This window comes from Simochromis diagramma, unplaced genomic scaffold (assembly GCF_900408965.1).
Source record: "Simochromis diagramma unplaced genomic scaffold, fSimDia1.1 OVJJ01000802.1, whole genome shotgun sequence".
NCBI lineage: Eukaryota > Metazoa > Chordata > Actinopteri > Cichliformes > Cichlidae > Simochromis > Simochromis diagramma.
Window position 1 is genome coordinate 9,378,651 of NW_024387492.1, and position 27,322 is coordinate 9,405,972.

Here is a 27,322-nt window from a genome sequence, read left to right on the forward strand (position 1 = left end):
TTGGCCGCTGTTGGTCGAAACTGTGGGCCTTGGCTGGTCTGCAAGGTTTGTGCTGTGACAGGAAGGACTGATCCTGCTGTTCCACTCAAGACCAGTGCCAGCTTGACCAGATGGGTCCTGGAAAATGTCCAGTCAGTTTGAAGAGGCCAAGGAGACGCAGAGGTGGGACCACTTTTACATTTTAAAGAGTTACTCCTTTAACTTCTAAGTCAGCGGTCTTCAAAATATAAAATACCCACAGTTTATTTAGAGTTATGATGACAGGCTAGGAGTGTATTTTGAGGGGTTTGTTTTTTTTTCACATTTGGAAAAAATAAAGGTCAGAGACACATTACGAAATCTTAAACTGTGCATTTAATAGTTAGCCCGTTTCAGAACTCAAGAAGTTAGAAGTTAAACTTTTCTTTTTCCCTCACGTTAAAATCTGAAACCCAACAAAAAAAAAAAAAAATCTTTGCTGACAACCAGATCAGTAAATCTTCTTCTTGGCAGATGATGTAGCCTTGAAGAAAATGGACAAAAAACAAGAGACAGGAAGCAGATTGATTCTCTACAGCATGATTTCATCAGCTCAGGTGTCTGGCCAAACTAAACAGCTAAAGCTTTGAATGACTTATCTCCTCCACATCCAGCTTGACTTCTGAAGCCAAGAAACAACTGGTGGAAAAAGAGCACCCTCATCACTTGGGCTTTGAGTGCCCCGATAATGACCCATCTTCCTCCTTATCACCCCCTCACTCACCCACCCGCTATTCACATACAAAAGAAGCACCTGTGGAAGTGAAGCCTTCCTGTTTGCTTTGGACAACTAAGTGCTTCCTCTTTTCTCTGCATGCACACACACACACACACACACACACGCACGCACGCACATACCCTTCCTCTCTGAATCTCTGATGGTGAGTTTTTATCTGTCCGAGTTGGAGCCAAAGTTTGCTGCAGAGTCAGCAATATTGATGTCTGTTCTGTCTCTCCTCCCTCACCCTTATTCTGTAGGTCCACACTGCATTTAAAAAGGGTTGACTCACCTAAATCCTCCCCCAACTTCCCTTTAACACAAAAGAAGTAAAGCAACGATTCTGAGGTTTATTTTTAAGGTGCACTGTGATGCTACTGAAATAAGGCCACTAACTGGGGCACAGTAGATGCAGGAGCATGCAGCACTCTCCATCACTTGCCTTGTTGTGACTGACTAGTTGATGCTGTCTGCAGCTAAAGTAAGCCATAAGTGTACCTATACTTAAAGTATGTGTCCAGCGAAAGAGGAAAATTTGACGTGGCTCCTCGAGCTTCTCGTCATATCCAATAACTTAACTGTGCTGGAAACGTACCATTTCTGCAAAGAAATTATCCATCAACATGAATACACACTTTTGGCTCAAACACAAATCTTTACAAGGAGTAATTTGACATTTTGGGAAACACACCTATTCAATTCATTGCCAAGAGCTACATTTGTTTCATGCATATTTAAACTCTCTGGGCTGGCTAAAGCAAAAGCATTTACATTCAGGAAGAAAACTGACATTTCAAACAATGGTGATTTTTTTTTTTTTGCTCTGCTGTTCTGGCCTACTAACATCTATGCCTTTCTGCAGCTGTTTTATCTGGGGATTTACATAGTGCACACACACACACACATAATCTAAATATCCAATCCATCTGGCTAAATCCCAGTACTCCTCACCATCCAGTTTGTTACCAGATGTAGGAAAAGATTAATAAATCTGCATGGCCTGTCTGCATACTAGTCAGGACAGGATATCCTACACCCTCATACCTTTGGCCTTGAAACACTGCTGTAAAAATGTGTGGGCACATTAAGAGGTAGCTGAACTTGCACTGAGCTAAACCAGAACAGGGGTCTGCATTTTCCTGCATACTGAGGATGAGTTGTTATGTGGAGAAACAGCTGACGTTCCTTTTATCCGGAACACCATAATGAAACACGACACTGTCACAGAGTAGTAGAGTATATGTTGTGTCTACATGAATGCTTTGATGGGATAGGTGTGTTACCTAAAAGAGAATTAAAAAAAAAAAATCAAAATCAAAAATATGCCAAGTTTTCTTCATTTTTGAATCAGGCAGGAAGAGAAGAAGAGAAAAACCACGCTGTGTGGGAGGAAATGCGCTGTCAAAATTTAAAGGGAAAAAATAGGACCTTTGAAATCTTCAGAACTTCATCATTTCTGACAGTACCTTCCCTGTTAGTGGATTATCTAATGTAGGAGGCCAGATTTAGCTTTCGCTTTACTCCCTCTACGCACTATTTTTATATGCACCTCATGTAGCATCCGCTCAAGGAAGTTATTCACAAAGGAGCTCTTTTAAGTAGAAAAGATTTACTTTGTAGCGAGGGAGAAAGTGACTGTAACTCAAGAGATGTATAACAGAACAGGGGATTAATGCAGGGATATTACAAGCACTTTGTGGAATGGGAATGATGTGCTTTGTTTGAAATGTTTAGCTATCTGTTTGACTGATAATGGCTTGCATAAGCAATACATTAATTGGCTATACAAACAGTAGGCAGATGCAATGAAAATGAGCCCAAGTTTTGATCCTAATAAAGTCTGAAATGTAAGTTACTTATTTCTTAAAGCAAAATATTGCAGATACCAGAACTACTTCGGTACTGTGGGGAAGGCATAGTACCGAAGCCTCTACATTACAGGAATAGTTTGATAATTTAGATGAGAACACTGCAGACTAACCGGTTTCTGGCAGAAGCCTTAAATATACTGCACTGGCGTAGTATCAAACTTCCCTCATGTTATTTAGCCACTTCCCTCTTTTGTGAGAGATTAAAACCAGTACAGACGTACGTCAACTTTAACTGCTAGTTTCCATTAACACACCCTTTCAGCTACCCTTTATATTTTAATTATCTGTCAAGTTGAATTCCTAAGGAGCCACACTATTAAATTAGCAAAAGGTGGTTCACAATGCTATGTCCTGAATATTACTGTAAGCAGTGACATATTCACTACATCAAAATAAAATAGTCTGCGGTAAGCATAGGGATCCAGCGATAAAAGCCTCAGAAAACACACAGCTCAAGGGATCAACAAATCAATGAGGGAGGAGATTACATAAAATTGGCTACTGGGATATTTGTAGCCCCCCCCCCCAAAAAAAAAAAAAAAAAAAAAAAAAAAAAAAAAAAGGCAGACAGTAGCGAGTCTATGAAGGCTGATACAGTGTAATGTGCTATGCAGCCAACAGAGATCTGTTTACCTTCTTTTTGCTGCAGTAGATTTGCCATTTCTTCTCTGCAGGCAGTGCGAACATGGCTTCCCTGTGTTTCTCTGTAAGATCAAGCTCATCCTGCAAAATGAAGATGAAAAAGAAGAAAAAGGTTAAGAAATGTTGGTGCTGAGTCACAGTAACAAATCTCTGAATGTTAGATTATGAAACCCGTATTGATAACTCGAGTGTTAAAATATCGAGCATCATTCTCAAAACCATCATCCTGCAAATTTACAAACAACTGACATCAAACCAAACAAAACATAAGTGAAGAGCAGCTCTGTTAGCCGTTTTTAGCTCAATCTCTTCATAGTATCACTGGATGGTCTCATCATATATTCAGTGCGATTTTGAAACAAATCAGATGTCTTCCCGGCTTTAGATGTGTGAGTAATGGGGAAAAGATAAGGTGAGGTTTGCCTGCTCAACATGTGGTAACAAACATCTGGAAACAACATGTGTCACAACGTATAAAAGACATTTCACAGAGGCGCGTAAAGGGTGCTTTTGGGAAGCGTTTGACTAAATACCAGGGGGAAAAAAACTGACTGAGACATTTTCAGCAAGATCTGTAACTTATCTGAGGGATTTATGGGCTTTTTGTGCTGAACTGTAGCTGAATGACTATATGTGAAAGAGGCAGTGGAAGTTATGGGAAGGCTGTTGAGCAATTTACCTCCAGGAGAAATGGTATAGCAGGCAGTTTTAAATATGTGTAAACACAAGATGATTGTTTTCCATTTGACATTTAAGCAACAAATAGAGATTATGTTAACGCAGTTTACCCAACAGAATAATTGCAAAATATTTTAATGACAACTAGTCATCATGGGACGTGCCTTTGGGGGGGTTTCATTTGCTAAAGAATGTAGGCCTGGTGAATCAATATGTGCAATGATCAAGTCCCTATTGACATCCTCAGTAAAAGGGCCACGTGTGTTTGGGGAAATGACTCAATTACTCCCTAAATCATAAAAAGCATGTATGTGTTTTATGTTGGGTATGAACGCATGATAGGAAAAGTAGCTTCACCTGACTGTCTGAGTAAATTTCAAATTCAAAGGTCGAGTTTAACTGATCGTAACAGAGCAGATGTTCAAAATCTGTTTCCCCAACATGAGCCTTTTTTCCCCCCCAGCAAACCCATTCTGATTATACAAGCACATGGTGGCTCATACTGGGTGAAAAGAAAAGCACGTGGCTGTTTTCTTCTAGTAAACAGAGCAACTGAAAGCCTCTTTGTCGTTACACTCAACGTACTCAATTATGTCTTCATAAAGAGTGGTAGACAAAAACAAGCAATTAGCAGATGGAGGAGGCCGAGGCATTAAGAGCTCCTGAATAAGGCCTATTGATGTGCAAAAATGTCATGCTTAGATTACTGTGGCAACCATGAGAGAGGAAATGGGGCCAGAAGAGAGAGCGAGAGAGGAGGGCACGACAAATTAGAAGTGACAATAAGACAGGGAAAAAAGGCAGTCTGGCCCTGTTATTCACAAGTTAGTGTAAGTTTAAACTGGGAGGAAGTGGCAGTTTATTTGGGAATGCCTTAAAATGTAACAGACAGGGTAAACAATGTAGTAAGAATATATTTTAGAGCCAATTTAAAACATCCACTGAAGTCAGTTTGGAAAATATTTCAAGTATTTCATTGTAAATTGTCTTGATTTGTATGATAGGGTGGTTTTTAAAGGTCATAATTATCCCAAGGTGGCCCAGTGATACAGTGCTAAGTACTGGCCTTTTATTTTAAAGAAGCGCTGGAATTCAAACTTGCTAGAAACCTTTATTTATTTTTAATACTTTCATGACAATAAAAGTTCCAGTAAGTAATCCTGAATAAGACACATCGGGATTACCTACTGATTTCTGTAAGTGTTTAGATGTGCAAAAAACAAAAAACTAAATGGAACAGTGTCTTACCACCAACTCGGCGAACATGCTATCCAGCTCATCATTTCCCGGCATGGGCAGTGATGGCTCCATGGACTGCAGAGCAAAGTCATCCCGCAGTTTGTAGGTGATCTCTGGATGGTCTCTGTTGTTAAAACAACAGAAGATGGCGGAGAAGCCGCCGCGACCGCCGCCGCCGCCACCACCGCTACCCCCACCACGCTTCCGAGGAGGCATGGCGATCCAATGTCTAACTGGTCAGGCAGGGAGGGTGGGAGGCTCCTTCAGGACCTCTTTACAGCCTCCTCCACCTCAGAGTTTGGCCTCCGTCAGAGAGCACTGTAGACACAAAGAGGGGACAGTGAGTCTTGACCAAATTAGAGTGACGTATTGACCACATTAGTTAAACTGTCCATCCATCCATTCTCTTCCACTTATCCTTATCCTATCCCAGCTATCATTGGACAGATCGCCAATCTGACGCAGGGATAACACAGAGAGGCAAACAACCATTTCCACTCACATTCAATTCAATTTTTTGTGGGCAATTTAGAATCACCAATTAACCTAACCCAACTAACTGCATAAAAGTGGCTTACTGTTTTTGGACTGAAGGAGGAAGCCAGAGTACCCAGTTAGAATGCATGCCACAGAGAAAGATCTTGGCCAGATGGTGGAGTCAAACTCAGTATAGCTTAGGAAAGGACCGTCTTACTGTGAGGCAACAGAGCTAGCCACCACCCCACTGTGCTGCATAGTTAAACTGGCTTTTCAAAAAGAATAAAACACAATTAAGACAAACAATTTGAAAAGTGCTAAAAACAAAGACTGATAATTTCTGTTCTCTTCAATTAAACCACAGCAAGCTTCCAGCCACAATTGTACTGTACTACAACATGAACCTCTGATTCTGCTAATGTTTAATGAGGTAGGGTCATGATTTTTGAAAGGCAAGTACAATGTCCTCTGCCCCCAAAAGACACGGTTATATCATTTACTCAATAGAGCCCTGCAATGAGAGTGTGACACTTGAAAGGGGGGAGATAATTTGACTGGATTAGCAAATTCAGGTCTTCTCGTGTCCACTTCCTCCTATTCAGGATTGGCTTTTCTCTGAAGATCTAACGAGTAGTAATTAGAAGGGAGTGTTTACAATGACCGTGGCGAGCAGTGTGTGATACCTTCTGGTCTTTAGAGACTGGTCTGGTCAGTGAGGGGGGGAAAGCTAAAGCAGGCCTTTTAGTAATCCCCTGAGCTGCTGTACAAATCAGTCTGCATACTGACCTAATGATGGGGGAGATTTAAAACATTTAGAGACTATGTCAAACTGGAATATACAATGCTTCAATCTTCCTGATGATCCAGTCACGTGACTCTACTTTCTGGCTGCTGCAGTACAAGCTACACATTTGGTTTGGTCTGTAACAGCTGTAAGTTTCCACAGTAACGTAGGAAATGTGCACAATCCTACTCAACTATCTGCCCTGCCTGTCTATCACAGATAAAAATACACAGAGTTCAGCTGTCCCAAACGAGCAGCATTGCTGACGACCGTCTCAGCATATCAATGAAAGTTTTACAAGAGGAAGATTATTAAAAATAAATAAATAAATAAATAAATAAAAATCTGGGATCATTTAAGTAACCCCTCCCCCCAAATACCAGATACACTATATTTTAGGTTGCTGTTTGACTACTTTGGTTCTGACAAAAATATCCAACTGACAGATTTATTGTCCAAATTTTAATAATCATGACAAGATAAAACCTGATGACATTGGAAATTCCCCAACACTTCCTCAAGTGCCATTGTGATGTTAAAATTCTGGCTCTGAGGGACAATCTGTAACAGCTAAACTTTCAAAGTTTAAATCTTTAGTCTTGTTTAACCTCCTAGGACCTGGTGTCCACATATGCGGACATCACATTTGGGGTTGCCTGGACCAAAATACTTTGCTCTACAAAGGCCTGATAGCCACTTACAAGGACATTATACTGACACTGTTCAATCAAAATTTCAAACGAATGTCTTCATATGTGGATCTCATTTTTCTCAGGAGCAAAAATCAGGTAAAAACAGAAAAATAATAAAAATTAAAAAAATAAAAATAAAATCAGGTAATTCTTTGTTTTTAACATTCATCAGGTCCCAGTCAGCCCCAATATCAAAGAGAAATTAAAAATGCATGCCATGAAAGAGTTCGGGTCTTAGGAGGTTAAGACCAGAGCCCTTCAGTCATCTCACTCAGACTGTACTTTGACCTGTGACCAGACTGAACTGTGCTTGAAACATTTGCCTCTCTGCTTTCAGCCAAGGGTGACAGATGCTAAGGTTGTTGCTAAAGCCTCAAAGTAAAACATAAGGTAAGATTTTAAAAGAAAAACAAACATCAAAACTCACTAGGAACCCCCCCCCCAAAAAAAAAAAACAGAACAACCTGGAACACATGTACAAGTATAATAATCATGTTAAACGTGACAAAGAGAGAAGAAAGTTGCAGAGTGTGCTCGCTAACCCGATGGTTTATCTTCAACAAGGAAATCAAGTGCACAAAGGACATATCTGCTGTCTGGGAAATAAAAATGAGATGTCCAGATATCCGCAAATATGCTGTCGTCAGCATACCACAAAAATATCTCTACACTGTCCCTACACTGTGGTGTGAGGCTCACCATCATAAACCACAGAGGTTGTGCTGAACTGCAGAAATGTCTGGACGTCTTGTCGTGGTGACGAATAGCCCAGCAGATTATAACCCTGTTCACTTGACCTTTTCCAGTGATTTCCTATAAGTCAAATGCTCGACACAGACTGAATGCATCAAGTTCAGTGTGAAGCATTTTTAAATTTAGTCTGGTCAGGTCACGTCCTTAGCGGTAATCGAAGATTGTGGGTCGCTATTCTCAGCGAGCTGAGGAAACAAACTAGTTATTTCTTCCAAAGGAGAAAGTGAGGGCATTTCCTATGGCAATGTCTTTGGTCAACCTAAATAGGGCCCGATAGCATCACTGTCCCATTTTTGTCACTTTTTGGTTCATATGGGTTTCCTCTATCCAGCAGCTGTATTTTTTTTTTTTTTTTTTTTTTTTTTTTTTTTTTTAAGTGAAGGATGTCAGCAACTTTTTCCAACCACCAGAAAAATTTGTCGCCTTCTATCATTTTTATTCTTAAGCACCAAATAACTCCTTTAAGATGTGCCGATTCTAACAACAACAAAAGGAGCAAACCTCTAAAAGAGATATAATTAACACAAGCAGTAACATAAGATATAATTTAACTTTTAAACAAATTGTTTTTTTAAATTTTGTCTCAAGGCAGACTGCGTTTATAACGAACTGCTACTCTGACAAATCCGAAGCACTAGATACTTGTCCACATCACTGCTTTTTGCTCTTGAAAGCCAACAAACTACAATTAACTGGACAAACTGTCAAACAATACTAGTCATAACATGTATTCCACTTTAACAATAATCACTCTTCTCTAAAGAAAAAAGAAAGAAAGCAAACGTACCGAAATATACAACAGAGTGAATGAAAAAGCATACAGTACCACTAGAAATACACGGTGCCTGAGGCCAAATGGCCACACGTGGGATAAAGTACACAGCAGCTCTCTCTTATTAACACGCTGAATAGTATATTTATTTTGACACATCCTTGACTTTTCTAAATTGACTACTGGAGGCCTCGGCAGCAGCTGCTTGGCTTCACACTCACCATCTATTCTAGCATGAAGGGAAGAAGCCTTTCAAAGGCTTCTTTGACCATATTAGTACACAAAGCTGCCCATTTTTTCCATTAGCTAAACTTTGTTTAAACTTGTGAGCCAGAGTGGGACAAAGCTGGTCCCCCATCCAGCTACAGTAGCCAGAGGATATGCCATGACTCACCCATGCGAAGAAGGTCACCGGGAGTGTTTGAACATGGAGACCATCTGATGTCTGTGAAGACTTTGTGCTGGAATTGTTTACCCTCTGAGACCTGAGTGCGCTCACATTAGTCCCCGGAGGCTGTCTGTCAGACGGTCAAGGTGTCGAACCTAACAGAGGCTTGTTGCAACAGGACAACATTCCTCTCATAGCCAGGTGAGTCTTGTGACCCTGAACAACACCCACACTACAACACGTTCCACTGTCACCTGCTCTAACTGAGAGGGAGCAACAGATTATCTTTAATTACAGGTCACGTACAGCCTAGCCAGCTGAACTGATCTTAACTGTCCAAGAAGTAACAGCCAAATTAGTGGTCATATCCAGTAATTATCCATGTAGTAGTATGTCTGAAATGTTAAGAGTCTGAAAGTTGATGGTGGTGCCATGTAGCAGTCCCATTGTTCATATGATCAAGAAGAATGCTATTCATCCTGAAATAAATCAAGTCCTGGACTTTAACAGAGAAACATGCCTTTTGTAGGCAGATGCATACAGATTAACCCAGATTCTTCTGTACTCCTTCATTCATACACATCCAATAACTAGACCAGCCCACCCATTTCCTAACAAACACTTCTCTCTTTGTGTGAAGGAGATTTCGGTCTGTGGATAGTCTCGTTGTTTTCTTGACCATGTGGTTTGGCGGGTGACCTGGCATGAGTCCAAACTGTAAAAACAATCCCAGTGTTTGCGAAGTGAGTGTGAGCCCGCCCATGGTGCCTGCCCAAGACCTCTCCATTAAAACCTGCACAACTGTCAGGTCTACTGGAGAAAAGGCAGAAGTAAGAAGAGCATCTTAAGCTAAACACAAAGAGGCTCACGTTACTAAACATGTGCAGGGAAAACTGAAGAATTTAAGGATGACCTGACACTTCACCCAGCTGTCACATCTTTCTTTGTTGATTTTGTTCCATCAGTTTATTAACCTCTTTAGGATTCTCTGCCGTTAACCGTAAAAGGCTCAGTGTGCCAGATTTTCCTGATGCTACATGAGTGACAGGTACAGAAGTCGATCCAAAATTAATTGTTATAAATCAGTAGCCTTGTTTAATTTTCACACAATAAGAGGTCAACTTTAAGCTGATGCTAATAACCCAGATTGTGCTTGACTTGGAGAAGGAATTCAACCTTGGAAAGAGAACACAGTGGACAGCAGTGTATTGAAAACAGATGTGTGAAATACCTTCTTCTGCAACAGCTGGCATCTCTCAGGAGTTTCTAGCTTTGAGATGTAGTTTTAATTTTTTGATTTCTACAGTGAATAATATTCACCTAAATCACAGGCTGCATTCATGCTGAAAGAGATGAGAATCTCTCCTGTGTTTCTTTAGTAAGGACAAGGAAACCTTGAACAACATATGTATTAAGGCTCTACTTAGAATCAATACACAGAATATATTTGGCAGCACTGTACACCCTCTACCTTGATTTGGTTGAGGAGATTTGGCAACAGGATAACAATATGTAATATAATTATAATCTACCTTTCTGTCCTTCAGAGAAACATCGAATCTCTCCTTGCATCAAGGACAGCCATCTAACAGTGTTCTTGAACTCCTTACAGTGTGTACAGGGTGTTAATAAAAATAGTATTTCTCCTAGAAAAATTGCATCAGTATAATGCTGTTCTTACACAATGTCTTTCCACTAACCCACAAATATCTGTTGCATCAACATCTAAAGAGAGCCCAAATAATTTCATCAGATGTTTGTGAAAAAAAAGAAAAGGAAAAAAGAAAAAGAAAAAAGGGCACAGCTGGTAGAAGCACGGTTGGCTATACAGGGTATAGCTGTAGCAGTGTTATGGGCGGAGCAGAAAGGTATTTGGTGCACAGAAGTTTAATCTTCTTTACTGATTTAGGATTTGGGATGGATCAGACTTACGATTTGATGATCATCTTGCCAAAGTATTTTCAATGCAAAGCAACTCCAGGTCATGGACACAGCTATAAGATGCTGCTGCACAGAGCAACATTTCTTTTGAAAACCATATCTGCTCCACTGATACTGGAGGCACAGTTCATGGTTTGCAAAGTGCACTCTCTGCCACATGCTTAACTAAAAGCCCAAGGATTATTGTGCCCTGCACTGACAAAAATATTTTGGATTTGTATGGACAGCTGCAAATGAAGCTGAGGACATAGAATAAGGTTGGAGGAAGTCATTTTGCCAAAAAACAACCTTAGCCCAGAGCTGCTGAGCTAGAAACCAGCAATCAAACCAGTATTTCAACACTTTGCCTAACTTGTGCAAATGAAAAATGATTCAACATCAGAGGCACATTTGGTCACAGTCACAACATTAATGCCATCTTAGAGTGGCTGTTAATAACATAATAACATTTTGTAATGTAGCTTTAGTGTGTGTGTTGCTAAGGCTTTTCTCCTAGCAAGAAGGAAATGTTAAATGGTGTGTGACTAATTTTCCCTGGTTTAGATGTGGTACAAATGGCATAGTGGTATCTTGCACAGTTGGATACCATACATAGCTATCATTGTACCAATTACTTAATAGCACCCTGAGCACACAATGAGTAAACAGATGATAACTTGGACACTTATCAGAAAATAACTAGGCCGTGAGAGAAATGTTGACTGGCAGGTTTAATGGAGATTAAAATCAATCGGTCCCCATTGGCTGCCAGTCAATGGAGAGCCATCAGAAAGTCTGTGTCAAAGCTGCAGTGTTAAAGCAGCAGAGCTATTCTGCTCTGATGTGTTTGTGCTCATGTGCATTTAAATTACACGACTGCATGTCGAGATATGACAAAGGCATTGCCTCTGGAGCATTAATGTCACATGGCTGAGGGAGCAGTGCTGAAGTGGCTCTCAGATTACAGGATTAACATAGAGAGACGCAAAGCGAAGAGAAAGGGATAACACAGAGACAAAGGAAGCGATTCTTCCATCGGGTGATACACTTTACAGTCATTTTACAGGGCTGTGGGTTATAAAAGCTCTTGTAGCACTTTGAAGTAGGGAAAGTTAATGTTTCAAAGTTAGCCAGGGCTGTGACGATAAGGAATGTAATGTGATTCTATTGCTGCCATAGTTTTTCCTGTTTTAAACTGTTTTAAAACAGTTAAAAAAAAAAAAAAAAAATCTGTCAGTGGACTCTTTAAGGCAAATTAGATCCATATGAATACTATAACCCTGGATATAACAACTAATGGTAAACAATACAAGTAAATGCTATTCTGTACTCCGAGACCCTGCTGTTACTGCTTGGGGTAAAAAATAAATAAATAAATAAAAAAAAATAAAAATAAAAAAAACAGCAAATTCGATTACCCATGTTACATAAAGGTAATCTAATTGTTTTGTTTGTTTGTTTTCAGTACACAGGCTCATGATCTTCATACACTTCTGGAGACAGTACTCTAGACATAGTCTATGATGCATCTGAAGTCACAACTACCTTCAAAAACAGAAAGAGAAAGATATATACACTCACGTTGAGGCTGACTAACATAAAGTGTGAACAATAAACTCTGTAAGTGAATATTTGATTAGAAGACTGTGATAACCTGACCTGTTTTGTCTAGCATTATTTTATGAACAAAGTGTTGTGCACACCCAGTGATGATAAGCAGCTGTTTATCACCAAGTTATTCTGTTGTCTTGGAGAGATTCAAATCACTGGTGAATCTAACATGTGGTACCCTCTAGTTCTATACAAGCTTGTATTCCTTTATAGAAACTCCAACAGGGAAACTGACTGGATGCTCACCAAACCATATTTTGACACTTTAATAGTTGCAAAAACTATAATAATATTAACCAAATAGGCTTTAGTCTCAGTTTATTACTGTTACAAATATACATATATTCCAAGCTCTTCCACAGCTCTTAAAAAAAAATTCCTGTGATTCTTACATGTATGAGCACAAAGCAAAAAATATACTTTGAGAAACTGGGAGTGTGCAGATTATGCTGGGAGGACAGAGATTAAAAAGCAGGTTAAAAGGCTACTGCACTTTCCACCAGCAAGGTTGCCAAACTTGTTCTGCAGACAGAGTCTTCAACCCCCCACTCTTAAGATCTTAGCATTTTTGAACCGGTCAGGCTTTCATGGAGGTTAGACTCGGGGCAAAGATGGAAAATACTTGAACATGCGACAGTATGCCAGAGTTTCATTGCTGTCATCTCGAATTCTATTTATCGACTACATTCAAGATAAAAGGAAAAAGAACAGCGCAGTTTAAAAATAGCATATAAAACAAGCCGCTCATTACACCCACTTCATGCCCCTATTAATGCACCAGTGTGATTTGTATCCACAGTATTGCATGTAATAAATCAAAGCAATGCACTAAGGTGGGATTACACTGTGTCTTATCACTGACATCATTATAAACACATTATATATATATATATATTTAAAAGAAAAGTGTGAGTTAACAGCTTTCAGTCGTAAATTGTTATTTTAAATGTTGGTGACAGCTCAGAAGTTGGAAATTACAGCATTCCCAGAAATGATTTTATTGTGAAAAGAACTGATTGGCCAATGGATGAAGGAGTACTTTAGCTCTTTTGTATGTAGACATGCAGAGGTCGAGAGCTTGAGAATCATTAAACTGGAGGATCAATATGCCCTCAATTATGAGCAGCAAGGGCAGACAATCAGTGCCATCTCTGAAACAGTTCCCACGTGTGCATCAGTATCACAAACAACTGCATCACTGTAAATAAGCAGTGAGATCGAAGAGAGAACAGCAAGTAATAAACAACTGGTGAGTACAAATATAAATCCCCCAGTCTGAAAGACAGCTAGCGGTGCCTTATAAGGACGGCTAACTGTCATCGTGATCTTTCTGTGTACTGCAAAAGAAGGATTCATGTGTGCCACAGCTAGGCACAGTCCAACACCAATCACATATTTATTCCTGAGTAATGAAATGTACAACCTCACAGATCATCAATAACAGGGTGGGGACTGCGCTGTAATATTTTCCAGGATACCCTGAGCTGCGGCCGTTTAAAAATCCCTACCTCTTCCTCAGTTGCCATGGCAACCAGAGCGGTGGGTGACCGGTGCAAGCTGGGTGGGAGGGTGATTTAATGTAAGCCCCTTCCAGTGCACATTACCCTCCTTTTTAATCTGTTCTGGATGCTTATAAGGGAGAAAATAGGATTGTCGCTCTAATTCAGCAGACAAAAACAAATAACAAAACCATTACGGATTACAGGGTAAAAATCTAGCTTGCCATCACCCAGACGCACTGTAAAATCCACACAAAATTACAACTACTCTTTTGTAATCCATGAGTCTATATAGTATTTATGTGATGTGTAGTGTGTAGCCTCTCGAGAGAGGCTGCGGAAGTGAGACTGGAACCTGAGAAGGATGGGCAGCGGCAGGAAACGAGCGAGGAGAATCAGCGGACCCCTCTACGCTCAAGGTGACATTGCTTTCATTGACCTGATTATCTGCACTCCACTCCCATCATGGAAAAAGTATGCCATCCTCTCCCTCTCTCACTCACTTGATACTGATAATGGGCAGCAAACCAGGGAGAGAATCTGGTGGGAGGTAGCACCCTGTAGCCACTGTGTCTGTGTGTGTCTGTGTGTGTGTGTAAGCACATATTTCTACCAGCACCTCACCCTATCTCCAGAGCAGCCTTGTCATTATGGGGCATTCCCCGCATACACAGGACAACTCTCCCACCGTGAAATCAGCCGTGGGGCCCGGCAGGAGCGACCTGTCATCCTCCCCTTCCCCCTCGGTTACTACGGCAACACTGTTTTTCTGCACCAACACCTCTTAATTAGACAGACGTGACACATTCACCTACGTATTGGTGAGAGGAATCCAATCCAGCTTGTGTTCTGGGGAATGATAAAGCACACCAGCAGCCCCGACTCCCCTCACTCACACGCTGATAGCCTCCAACTATCTCCCGGTCACATGCAGTCCACACTCAAACATTTCAGCCAGCAGATAGCCGGCTTCGGCTCCTCGCTCCTTTTCCTTGCATTCATTTAATTATAGGGTAGAATTGGAAGATGCATTTTGCTTGTCTTACCCTGTCCAGGAGAGAGCTTGCCTCTGTTGTGCTCTTAGCATTCCCTTTATATCCTCAACTCACTGCAGTATCCAGCTTTCTGCACTGTCGACAGAAAAAACTATGCCTGTACACAGCATGCAGTGGAGCATTTCCTGCACAAGGTATGTAGTCCACGCAGGTTCAAAGTCATCTGGATGAGGTTTAAGTGGCTAATAAGCACCTTCTCAGAGGCTGTCAAAGGAAAATCCCAGTTAGGTTGAGGATGTGTTTCTGTGACGGCTGCAGGGTAAACAAGGGATAAACTCGCCGTACATAGAACGAGCTGCTGCTTGAGATCATGCACACAGCCAGCTGGCTGGCGAGTACTTCTTTCGTATTCTCTCCCTCCCTAGCCTCCTTCTCTCTGCCTTTCTCTGCAGAATGCCGTGGGGGCAGAGGGGAGAGGCACAGATGTTACTGGCTCCAGGCCACACCCCTTTTCAACACTCCTAGTCCTAATAGGATACAGGCGGGCCGTGGCCACCGCCCAGCTCGCTTCCCCACCCCCCCACCCCTACCGGCTGTGAACAACTTCTTGAAGGGTTTGCTTGAAGAGGGCTTGTTTGAAGAGCTGTAGGAAGAAAAGAAGGCTATGTGTGGTGGAAATGTGTGACAGGGAGAGAAGAAGGATGCTATTCATGTTTGCCAGGGATGCTGGAGGAATGAAGCAATGTCCAAACCAATGTCCAAACGAAAGAAAGCAGAAGAGCTGAACTGCTTCTCATCATTATTCTGAAGTCCTGTGTTTAATAAAACACCTTCAGAATATGCAACACTGCAGTCTCGAAACGGTGATAACATCCCAAAGAATTTTAATCTAAACAATGTCAGACACTCCCACATGATTTACTGCACATGTATCATGAGTGCATCTCAGCTAATTACTGCTTAACAAAATCCAGCATCTATAAACATTCCTGAATTGCAACACTGTGACTCTTTTTGTTCAGACACCAAAGTAATAAAATTGCATATGGAATTTTCTGAGAATGATTTTCATGAAATTACAATCAATTGCACATACAGTCAGAACACAGTGTGACAGAAATTTACTTTCACTAACGTAAAAAAGTAATAGTCAGCCATCAGTGAAGTCAGAAAAATTTGAAGTCTTAATAGAAAACTCTATTACAAAGTGACTGACAAATTTCTTTTAAGTATTAAAAAAAAAAGACTTTTGTGAAACATGTAGAACAGCATCATCTTGATTGTTTTGACATTTTAATTATGATTCTCCTCTGATACTGATGATCTCTGCTTGCAAAAAGAAGTCTGATTGTACAAATTTATATGATAAAATGACCGTACTGCTCACTTATGACGCGAAGAAACACTTATTCACTTATGAAATTTATGCTCCAAATCACTAGTTTCAAACTTTATATAAATGAAATTCCATTTAGAACAACAGACAATAAACCTACGTATGCGCTAGGGTGTGGCTCCCTACTGATTGACACCACTACCGTATGGGTGTGTAGTGTTCTCGATTACTCAGTACGATCCAACCTGTGCTTGTGACATCTGGTTTTAACAAAAACAAGATGGCTTCAGCCAAATTGCGCAACTCGAGGCTTCAGAATGGTAGTCCACAAACCGAATCACAGTGACCACGTCTATTTTTATACACAGTCTTTGGATCAAAGACATAAAATGATCTCAGATAAAATAACACTGCTTTTTTTTCCTCCCCGCATAAGGGACACTCACTCTAAGCTTTGTTTAAATAGAATCAAATGTTCCAAACCAACAGCAATAAGCATATGATGTCGCAATATGAAAATTTACTGTGGCGTGTTGATTCACCTCTGACGTAATGTTTGAAAACATGTCATCTGTACTAATGACTATTTTGTCCATCTGTTTTCTTCAATGGTGAAGGTAGTAAAATCAGACATGTTCTCATAAGAGAAAATTATCTACCTGATTTAGACACCTGGTTCCATGCAGGTGTAGACAAATTAAGTGTCATCAGTCAGTAACATCTATCCATTCCTCCATTTATTTTCTTCTTATCCAATTCAGGGTCACAGGGTGCTTGAGCCTATCCTAGTTCTCACATTCACACCTAAAGCCAGTTTAGATTTGTCAATGAATCCAATCGCATGCATGTCTCTACAATGTGGAAGGAAGCTAGAGTACTTTGGGAGAACCCACACAAGCACACGGAGAACATGCAAACTCTACACAGAAAGAACCCACCAAACAGTGGAATCAAGGCAACCACCACACCAGCACGCTCTCCCCTACTTATTAACTTTTGTTCGTTACAAAACAAAAAACAAAAACAGGTGAGTGAAGCATTACCAAGCCGTTTCATGAGTGTGAAATCTATCAGTGCTTTTGTTGTATATTATGTTATTCAACACCATTTTGAATCTCCATAAGTAGAAATATGGCAGAAACACAGTAGGAGTATTATATGCTCTGTAAGTGAAACTATAACCGAGACTATGAATTTACTCTGCTTGCCAAGAAAACTGATTCTAAACACACCCCTGCCAAAAGGAAGTCGCACATCAAACCTAAAAGCAACATTTAAACCTTGACAGCTGCAAGCAAGCTTTAAAAATGTTGCCCGTCTTCGTCAGAGTTTAGTAATGTCACTTTCCCTGATCTCAGGGTTTTCAAAAGTTCAGCTTTCCAGCAGCTGCCTTTCCCTCTCATCTGGACATGCCAGCATGTAAAGCCGTCTGCAGCTTTTAGATCTCTGATCCAGTCACATGTTACGGCTAGATGATAGAAAACTTTATCTTTTGAAGCCCTTCAACTTTCTCACTGTGGACTTTATAGTTCCACGTCTGAGTTTGCATTGTTGATCCACATAGCTGGGCTTGTGTAAAACAGTTTATCTCTACAGGGCTGGGGTAACAGACATCAGTGGCAGGCCGCGCCGGTGCAGTCATGAATGGATAACAGTGGAAGCTGTACAGTGCTGGGTAGCTGCCTCTGAAAAGAATGTCGTGCAGCTGGAACAACAGACAGGTCTGGTTCCCATGGACGGCTCCTGTTCTGATGGGATGGATCTGCTGTGTCGATAAAAAGCCAGGACCAATGTTTTGTTGACCTCGTGTGCACCAGGTGTAACGGCCAATGTTTGGTGTACTGAGGATGGCAATGTTTTTAGTAACATTCTGTATTACTGTCCTGCATTTCTGTTCAACTAGAATCTATGAAGAAAGACAGTGTAGCTTTCTTTCATGTGTAGCATTTTTATGTACTCCTCTTTAAAAAGGAAATCCAGAAAAGTTTATAAAATAAAGATTTTTATGTCCTACCATCCTTACTTCTACCTGCAATCTGAACATTTAGGATAATGAGACAACAATAGAATAATGTGGATGAGGAGAGTCTGGAAAAATGAGCTTAAACTATCATGGATAAAACGGTGATCAGTAACATGTCACTAACAAGTAGTTTTTCTCTTTGGTAGACTGCTCATCTTGCAGCATGTGCATGCTTGAATGACAATCTATGACAGCACTAGCTTGAGGGTTTTGCATCATCACATCTGCAGGTTAAGAATTATCAGGAACAGCCATCCTCTGGCAGCAACTCCACTGAACCTTTCTGTTAATCATTAATCATTTAAGCACAGAGTTAGACTTTACCCTGTTTTATGACTTCCAACAAACCAAAGTACATATTATGGCTACTTTGGCATTAATTTTGTGTCATATTTTTTTCTAATAAGCACACATTAAATAAAAATAAATGATAATCCAAGGAAGCAAAGCACAATGAAAACAATCAGAATCCAAATTAATTAGAGCACACCATCGGCTCCAATGATTCTGCAAACAGTGCAGACAAGGAGCTAAAAGCTGCTGAAGCTTGAATATCAATGTGCAACACATCAGCTGTGAAACAAGAAACCTGATTGGCTGCAGAAAAGTACAGCTGTGATGGTAATGTAGAAAATAACTTAATTGCTTACTGTTCAGATAACAGTGTGAATCATTGGGGCCAGTGTGTATATTTTTATATATATAGCTCATTTTTCCAGACTCTCCTCATCCACATTATTCTATTGTTGTCTCATTATCCTAAATGTTCAGATTGCAGGTAGAAGTAAGGATGGTAGGACATAAAAATCTTTATTTTATAAACTTTTCTGGATTTCCTTTTTAAAGAGGAGTTCATAAAAATGCTACACATGAAAGAAAGCTACACTGTCTTTCTTCATAGATTCTAGTTGAACAGAAATGCAGGACAGTAATACCGAATGTTACTAAAAATATCTCCTTAGAAAGGCACATATCCTTACGTGCAAAAAAATAAACCCAAGGTTCAGCTGCACAGTAATAATAAGGATGTCTGAGCTGAATCATGACTGACAGCCGCTAAATAAAAAAACACTTTCTCCAACTACTGCAAAGGAATGTGTGAAGGGGGAACGTAATATTATGGCTCGTATCATGTGGTGGAAGGCTACAGCGCTTCACCGTGTGCATGTGTTTCATTCAGGGTGGAGCTATATCTATAAATTCCAACCATGCAGCCCTTCCCTTGCAGGAGACCCTCCTAACATTCACAAAATTAAATGCCAGGATTAAAAAGGGTCTTACTGGTCCCTTCCACCCTTTGGAAAGCTTGTAATTACTCCCTCAACCAGGTCCATCTCAGAAGGCCCGCATAACCTTCTACATCTACTAATCTGCAGAACGCAGCCAAGCAGCTGGAAACATAAAAAGGAAGTCCAAGCAAGGAAACAACACTTTTGACATGAAGAATGGAGTTGTATTTCTGAAATAAGACAAAAAAAAAATGTGAAAGTGCATCTAAAAGAGGTTACATGTAGCAAACTGGAAAAAGCATAGAGATTGGTGTTTTTCCATTTATACATCATGACGTACTTGTTAAGACAGAACTTTTATTTCCTGTAGCCTTTCACGGCCCATTCAACTCAATCCCAAAGTTTCTCTCTGTGGAGTTTGTTGAGATAAGTGAATTGAAATGTAAGTTCTGGAAAAAGCCAGTAAGAGGACCAGGAGTTCAAGATGTTCTCACTCATATTAAAGCTTCAATGGACTTTTGACAAAGTACTTGTTATCTTCAAGTTGTTTCCTTGCTCATTTATCTAATAAAAAAACAAAGCTATCTTTCAGCCATGAAACAGTCACTAATCTTATATTTAGTGTGGATTTGTATCAAAACTAAACTACACGTAGGGTACTTTCTGAACCTTTTTACCTCTACTGCCCTCAAACTGTAAAATAACATCTTTATTTAGGCAAACCTGGAGAATTTATGGCTACAGCAAAGCAACGAAAAAAAACAAAAAAAACCCCAAAAGTCTTCCAGGAAGAAGTGGAAGACACTGCTGCAAAAATATTATGACGTGAAACGGTGCAGCTGCAGTGATCGTGCTTGTAATGGATTGACTGAACTTGAGGGTTAAAAGGCCATGGCTTAACTTGCTGATCCCTCCAGATGTTGGCACTGCGCTGAGAAATCAGTGGTTAAGTTTTCGTGCAGCGAGATAAGGCAGCGGAGGCAGTACAGTGCACTGAACATTACTGTAGAGGTAACATATAAACAAGCAAATCAAATCAAACAAAGTAATGATAATCCAGCATAATCTAATCAGTATCCATTCTGCTCCGTGGGTGAAGACAGCTTCAAAGCACGTGGGTCCATTAGTGTGTGTCACACATGACCAGGCGAAAATCCATGAGAAAAGGTTCAAAGTCTGAGTCTCCTCTATGGCCATTAACACGGATGTGAGACTGGCTTAATGCCAGCAGGACGCATGACTAATTCACTGGCACAGAGGCAAAGTCTGAAGTAAAACTAAGCCACCATACTGTAGATGGCCATCTTGCACGACAGGATGGCTAAGTTACAAAGCTGCTTACCTTAAAGCGTGCCAGGATAACAGTAGGGGGAAAACAACCAGAGAACTAGATGCTACAACAATAAACTAAAACTAGGAAATATTTTGGAGAAGCTTCTCCTCAGAGCTGGGCCTTGTAATGGAAAAAAAAAAAAAATGAAGCCAAAATATAAACAGCAAAAAAAAAAAAAAAAAAAAAAAAAAAGATGTTTGTGGACGTTAACAAGGCCACCTGCTGTTTAACAGGACTGACCTGACAGCCTTTGCCCTGTGGCGTCACAGCTATCAGCTGCACAATGCAAACTCCTGGAAAACAACACTGTGCTCAGGGAAGCAGTACAACTGAATGATTGTTGAGTAGATATATATATGCTATGCTAACACTACTGCAATTTTGCTTAGAAAAAAAAAAAAAAAAAAAAGGAAAAAAGAAAAAGAAAAAGGAGATTTAAAAGCCTTGAATTACTAGCCAGATTTGTGGCTACACCACTGAAACAAGCAGCTGTAAAACTATCACTGTTCAAGAACATTTTTAACCGTTAATGCAGATGGTTTCATCTGACTACATGGCTGTTTTCATGACTTCTGTACACTGCTGTTATCACAAAAATGCCTTATACTTTGGGAATCCTGCTTGTTCGAGCAGCAGCCTGAAATCTTTTTCAAGGAAAATCAGGATGTCTTCTTTTCCCAGAAGTAACAAAGAAGATCCTCTGATTATCTTTTATATAGAAAGACGTTTCATATTAGTGTGCATGTACTTTTGTGTGTAGCGACTCGGTGCTATAAGCTCTTTAGTGGTTTGTGTGTATTTTGTTAGTTAGTTCTGACCATAAAAACAAGAACAAGGTGGTTCACGTACCTGTGAACTCTATACAAAAACATACACACCTCACGCTTCAAAAGACTAAACTTCACAACTCATAATACAGTACTTCCATTTAAACGTTTCTCTATTGTATATACCATTTCCCTATTGTGTATATTGAACTACTGCACAGAATTTTGTTAAGTGACTATCTATTAACAACAAAGAATCTTTGAATACTGTTTCTGGAAATATGTTATGAATCTATGACCATGCTCTGACTAATTTAAGATCATATGAATGTAATTTGTCAAAAGTCTTAATATGCATCACAACAAAGAAACAAAGGCGCTTTTAAAAATAAAACAATTGCAAATACTTCTAATTCAATAAGAATGTGCATGACTAACATTACTGGCTCTTGACATGCCAACTCAATTAACTGGAAATTACATTATGTCAAATATACCAACAACATCTCAGCTTAAGAGGCATTAATGCAACAAAGGAGACATTTTTTTCCATCACATAAATTATTATGAGGATTATCCTGAATCGAGGCAGTGATAGTTTGCAGATCATGTGAAGTCCATCCATGATCAGGCCAAAAGAAGCTAACAACGGCAGAGTCGTAATCCTTTCCTGAGTTTAAACGTCTAAACTGATAAATTTACATCATCCAGCATAACAGAAAGATAAATGGCATAGCCCAAACATTCTTCTCCCGTTGTTCTCTTGCTTGATAACTTGTTCAAACTTGAGTGTTGCTTTCTGGAGGGGTAGGGCAGTATTTTAAGAGCAGGATAAAGCATGCCATGCTCTGGCACAGTCTGGGGCTGAATCTGATATCTGTCTGCTGTTTCAAAGCCTGTCACACATGCTTTGGTTTGTGTCTGGGGAAGATTTAAACAAGTTGGCATCTGACCTCATCCATTGAAGAAATGAAAACAGGAAAAACAGCATAATGTGCAAATCCACGTTGTTTATAAAATGGGAAACTGAATATGTATCCCAAAGGCTTGAAATTCAGTTTCATGAGGTAACAGCATTGTTGCTGGGGTTTGTCTAAGACAAATATAAAAACAAACCTAATATTTTGCTACTTTTAGATAGAGTCCACACCCTGAGAAATTCCAGGACCTACATCAATCACCTTTTCCAGCTGTAGACATTCATCATTTACAATGATTTATAAGTTAGAACATTAAAGAAATGCTGTGACTATTAATACTTGATGGTGAAACGCTAGAGAACAAGACCTGTTTGTGCAAGAAACAAAGCTGCATCTTAGTGTGATATGATTCACTTTGATATGCTAAATGCACGTCAGCTTTCAGGGACTGAACAGCTATTAGCAGAACTTCAAGCTGCAACCTGAACTGATTGAATTTGCTGTCAGACAAAATGCTGGCATCCAACCGGCTGCTTACTCTCTCACAAAACTGCACACTCATACAGAATTCTAATTTTAACACATCTCTGCTTTTGGGAGTTAGCATTATTAACGTGACCTAGACAAAAGAGAGAGGCGAGCATGGGCTGAAACGTGAATCCCTCCTGGCCTATAAAATCCACCCTACCCTCCCAACCAACATCGTGCTTATAAAGGACTCCCCCACAGACACACACACATATACAGAGAACAGGACTGCATGCTGCCTTTGTTTGAACTCGACCGTGGATACACTCTTTCCACATCTTGTGGCTGAGACACACATTTGATTAATTTTGAAGCTCATTGTCATGATAATCTGAGGTTTGACTTATTTCTTTCAGCCTGGCAAGAGAACAGTCATTTTCTAACTTAACTACAACTGAACTCCAAAAGCAAAGCAGCACTATTATATAATTAGAAAAATACACAAGATGAAAAGTTTAAGTGATTCTGAGACTTCAGCATGAACCAAAAAAAGCTAATTTAGTCTCCATCGTGTGACATACCATACACCCCGAGACAATTATTTCAAATTACAGACACTTTACCCAGAAAAACTACATCACAAATGTTAATTTTAGTCATAGAACAGTTTGTTATATTCTATTAAAGTTGGTGTGATCTCATTCTTGTGGATGAAATTTGCAGTACAGAACTTATGGCAACCTCACTTTTAAAACAAATGTTTCCACATTCCTCTGGTCAGACTGCAATAAGAAGGTTGCATCCATCAGCGTGTAAACATCAACATTGCAGGTATCATAATCGTAAAGTCTTTATCTCTTTAAGTCTCAAAAAGGAAGCCAGAAGTAGCACAGCTTGTACTGTGTTCTCCAGGGCACAACTGCAACACGTTCAGATCAGCCCAAAATATAATTTCATAGGTCACCCAGTTCTAGTTATAGAAGCACAAAACTCTAGATCAAGGCTGGTTTCTCTGAGGGAAGCTGCTCTTTGGAGATAATTTGTGCTGCAAAATCAGTGACTATAAAGGGCTTTGGACGAACTCACCATGCCCAATATTTACACTGCGTTCAGCAGATGGAGGCTAATAATCTTCAGAATTTATATTCTTATTCTAAATGTAATAACAGCAAGTAAAACATGACAGTTTGAGACACCTGCAGTGACTGCTGTTATTGATCAACCTAACATTATGTAGCTGTGATGCATTTTTCATTGCTAATAAAACTGAATGACTTTCCATGAGGGATCCATTACTTACCATGAAGTCCAAAGTGTGTCAGCCTGAAACACATTAACGAAAAATCTGCTGCAGCTGAGAGGCTGAGCTAGAAACAGGGTGTACTGCCCTTTCAACTATGGACAATCTCAAAGGTCAAGTGTCAATGAGGTCGTGGAAAAAAACACAATCAGTGCTCACTCATTGTGTGACGATCTCAACTCATCTACTAATATAAATGTTAACCATATGTAATGAAGAGCTCATGGTACAAAAATGCACCGATTACTAATAGAACTATAGTTTCTTTCTGTTTTGCTTAATGTGAATTCAACTGCAAAGCAGAGGCCAGAAAAAGAGAAGTTAACAAAGCATTCGGCCTTCAGGTCATGAAATACGTGCGTTTCAGCACTAAAAGGATGATGGCAGGTTTCACATTCTTTCTTTCTAGTTAAAACAAAAAGACAAATCACACATCAGTAGCTGTAATCCTGGATTTCCTTCAGTAAATTGTTTAGCTGAGGTAGTAATCCAGCCAGGTTCTGACACGCCTCATCTTGTGATCAATTTGGCTGATGTCCGAATACTATATAGATATACTATATGTGATGTCTGTTCTTCAGCTTAGCTCTTTCCCGCTGAGTTTATATTTTGTTTCACAAAGATGTGGATGTTTTTTGTAAGGGCTGTAACAATATCAGATTTTTTACTGCCAACTTTAATAGGCAAAATAATTCACTATCACAATATTATTGCAATATCTGTAGAAACTTTAAAGAATAAATATAACTAGCTATGCAATACCATGATCAACTCTGCTAAAGTGCCAACTAGAAAGTAACAGGCAAAAACTTTATATAGATATTATTTTTAAACGTCACAGTTATACTGCAACACCACAATCCTTGTTGGCAGAGGTGATCTTTGTTTTCTAACCTCTAGCATAAAGCATTGCAGGAAACCCTTCAATCATAGATTTATTTCTGTGTTTGATTTTCTTTGTTAGATAATTTTAACAGGTCTGCACCAACCTTGAGGGCAGCCTTAGTTTATTCTCAAGTTCAGAAACTATAGCAAGCTGTGAACACATGGCCACAGAGCAACAATCCTGAAAACGTGAGGTTGGGTCTCGGGTGTGGCCAACAATGGCTGTCTAAGCCCAGCTGTCCTAAGAGAGAAAACAAGTGCAAAGCTAAACCAGACTGGGGGCAGGGTGTGGCAGGGGTGTCATGGTGACAGAGCAGGCCTCAAAAAGAGAAGGGATGCTAAATGAAGCCATTGTCTGGCCCAAGTGAAGCACACCACACAAAGAATGGCACATTCAAACAGTCATACAGGCCTATTGTTGTGATGGGAGAGCAGAGTGCTGCAGGTCCACATATATCCCACAGGATCCACGACATGTCAAACAGAGAGAGCTTGATCTAAGAGCATGATGCACTAGCACCAACAGGAAGAGCAGGAACCATAATTACCCAGAGGAACCAATTAAGGAAAGACTTTTAGGTCACTTCGTCAATAAAAATCCGTCAAATATTAAACCAGAAACTTAGCTTCTTCATTCATGCTCCACCCAGTTGATGGAACTGATTAGATCAGTGGAGATCAGCAAAAAGCAAAAATACAACATACAATTATTATTCCAGTTTTCAACAATGCAATTTTAAAAACCAAAAAACAGGAGATCAACTTAAAATTCAAATTTTCCCCTATGAAGTAGGTGTGGTAATAAAATCAACATGATGAGTGAGGGTGGTGGGGTGGAGCCTATTCCAGCAACCATAGGGTACACCCTGGACAGATCGCCAGTCTGTCACAGGGCTGACACAAAGAGACAGACAACCATTCACACTCACATTCATACCTATAAGCAATTTAGAATCACCAATTAACCTAACCCCACCAATTCACTAATCCCATGAAGTAACGACAGCGGAATTCACCGAAAGCAGATGGATTTCTGTTTTCTCACAGTTGCAGTCAGACTGCCCAACCCTTGTGGAAACAGTACAGGGAGGGAATTAGGATGTGAAACATTTAGCATGAGTCAAACAAAGTCAACCATCTATGGTATGTGCTAACTGGATTTGCTACTTTCTACCTTGCTTGCAGTAACTGTGAGAGTCACTTTGACTATTCCAGTAAATAATTATCTTTTAAAAGCTTAACTAAGGCTATTAAACATTACAGTATATTTAATGTAGTGTATGGGAAAAAGTTAAACCAGTTCCCAGATGCCATGATTTATAGTAACTACTTCACAGAATATCATTCATATCCTTCCTTAAAGGATGCACATGCACTTTCACGCACACATGGTGGCCTCAGGTGCTCAGCTGTGCCAGAGCCACTCCTGAATGACACCCAGCATTGAAGAAAATGATTAGTCTACACTTCCCCCATCCTTGTTGTCAGGACTGTCAGTTACTCTTCCACCCTTAGTACCTAATGTGAGCTTCCCAGGGAGGTCCCCCCACCCAGCTGCTATGTAGACGGTCTTGTGAAACGTAACACTCAGTTCATTAGCCTAGTTCTCCATCCGTCCATCCATGTGTGTGTGTGTGTGTGGTGACAGACAGAAAAGCAGATAAAATACACCACTGCAGTTTGTGGGTTGGCACACTCAATGTTGATAGTTTGCTCTGTAGAGCACAAACTGAAGCAAACGCTTTCCCAGTTTTTAATACAGCATGACAAAACTGTCACCCTTCCATTTCATACATTATCAGATACTTGTGCTATTCACATCTCTATTAATGCTGTACTTTTACATCCAGTTGGTGAAAATTAGAGGCATATCTGGGCTGAGACAAGCATGATTTTATTCATTTACTTGCACATTGATATTGCTCTGCTGGTCTCAGAGCACCAATGAGGAAATTTAAGGACAGAGAACATAAGTCCGATTGCTGCCAACTATAACCGACATTC

The 27,322-nt window shown here is 40.0% G+C and overlaps 1 protein-coding gene across 5 annotated transcripts in view; it reads right to left on the reverse strand.

The window, feature by feature from the left end:
• Positions 1 to 27,322, reverse strand: part of LOC120725242 (disheveled-associated activator of morphogenesis 1-like) — a 44,941-nt gene that overhangs the window by 14,922 nt on the left and 2,697 nt on the right. For 3 of the 5 annotated variants that reach the window (XM_040018016.1, XM_040018012.1, XM_040018015.1), the window contains exons 2-3: positions 5,176 to 5,484; positions 3,241 to 3,330 (exon numbers count right to left, since the gene is read on the reverse strand). In XM_040018016.1, the coding sequence (XP_039873950.1) occupies positions 3,241 to 3,330; positions 5,176 to 5,382 (297 nt within the window). In that variant the 5' untranslated portion in view covers positions 5,383 to 5,484. Of the gene's footprint in view, positions 1 to 3,240; positions 3,331 to 5,175; positions 5,485 to 9,038; positions 12,153 to 15,108; positions 15,550 to 27,322 lie in introns of those variants that run through there. The other 2 variants (XM_040018013.1, XM_040018014.1) reach the window with 2 other exon arrangements.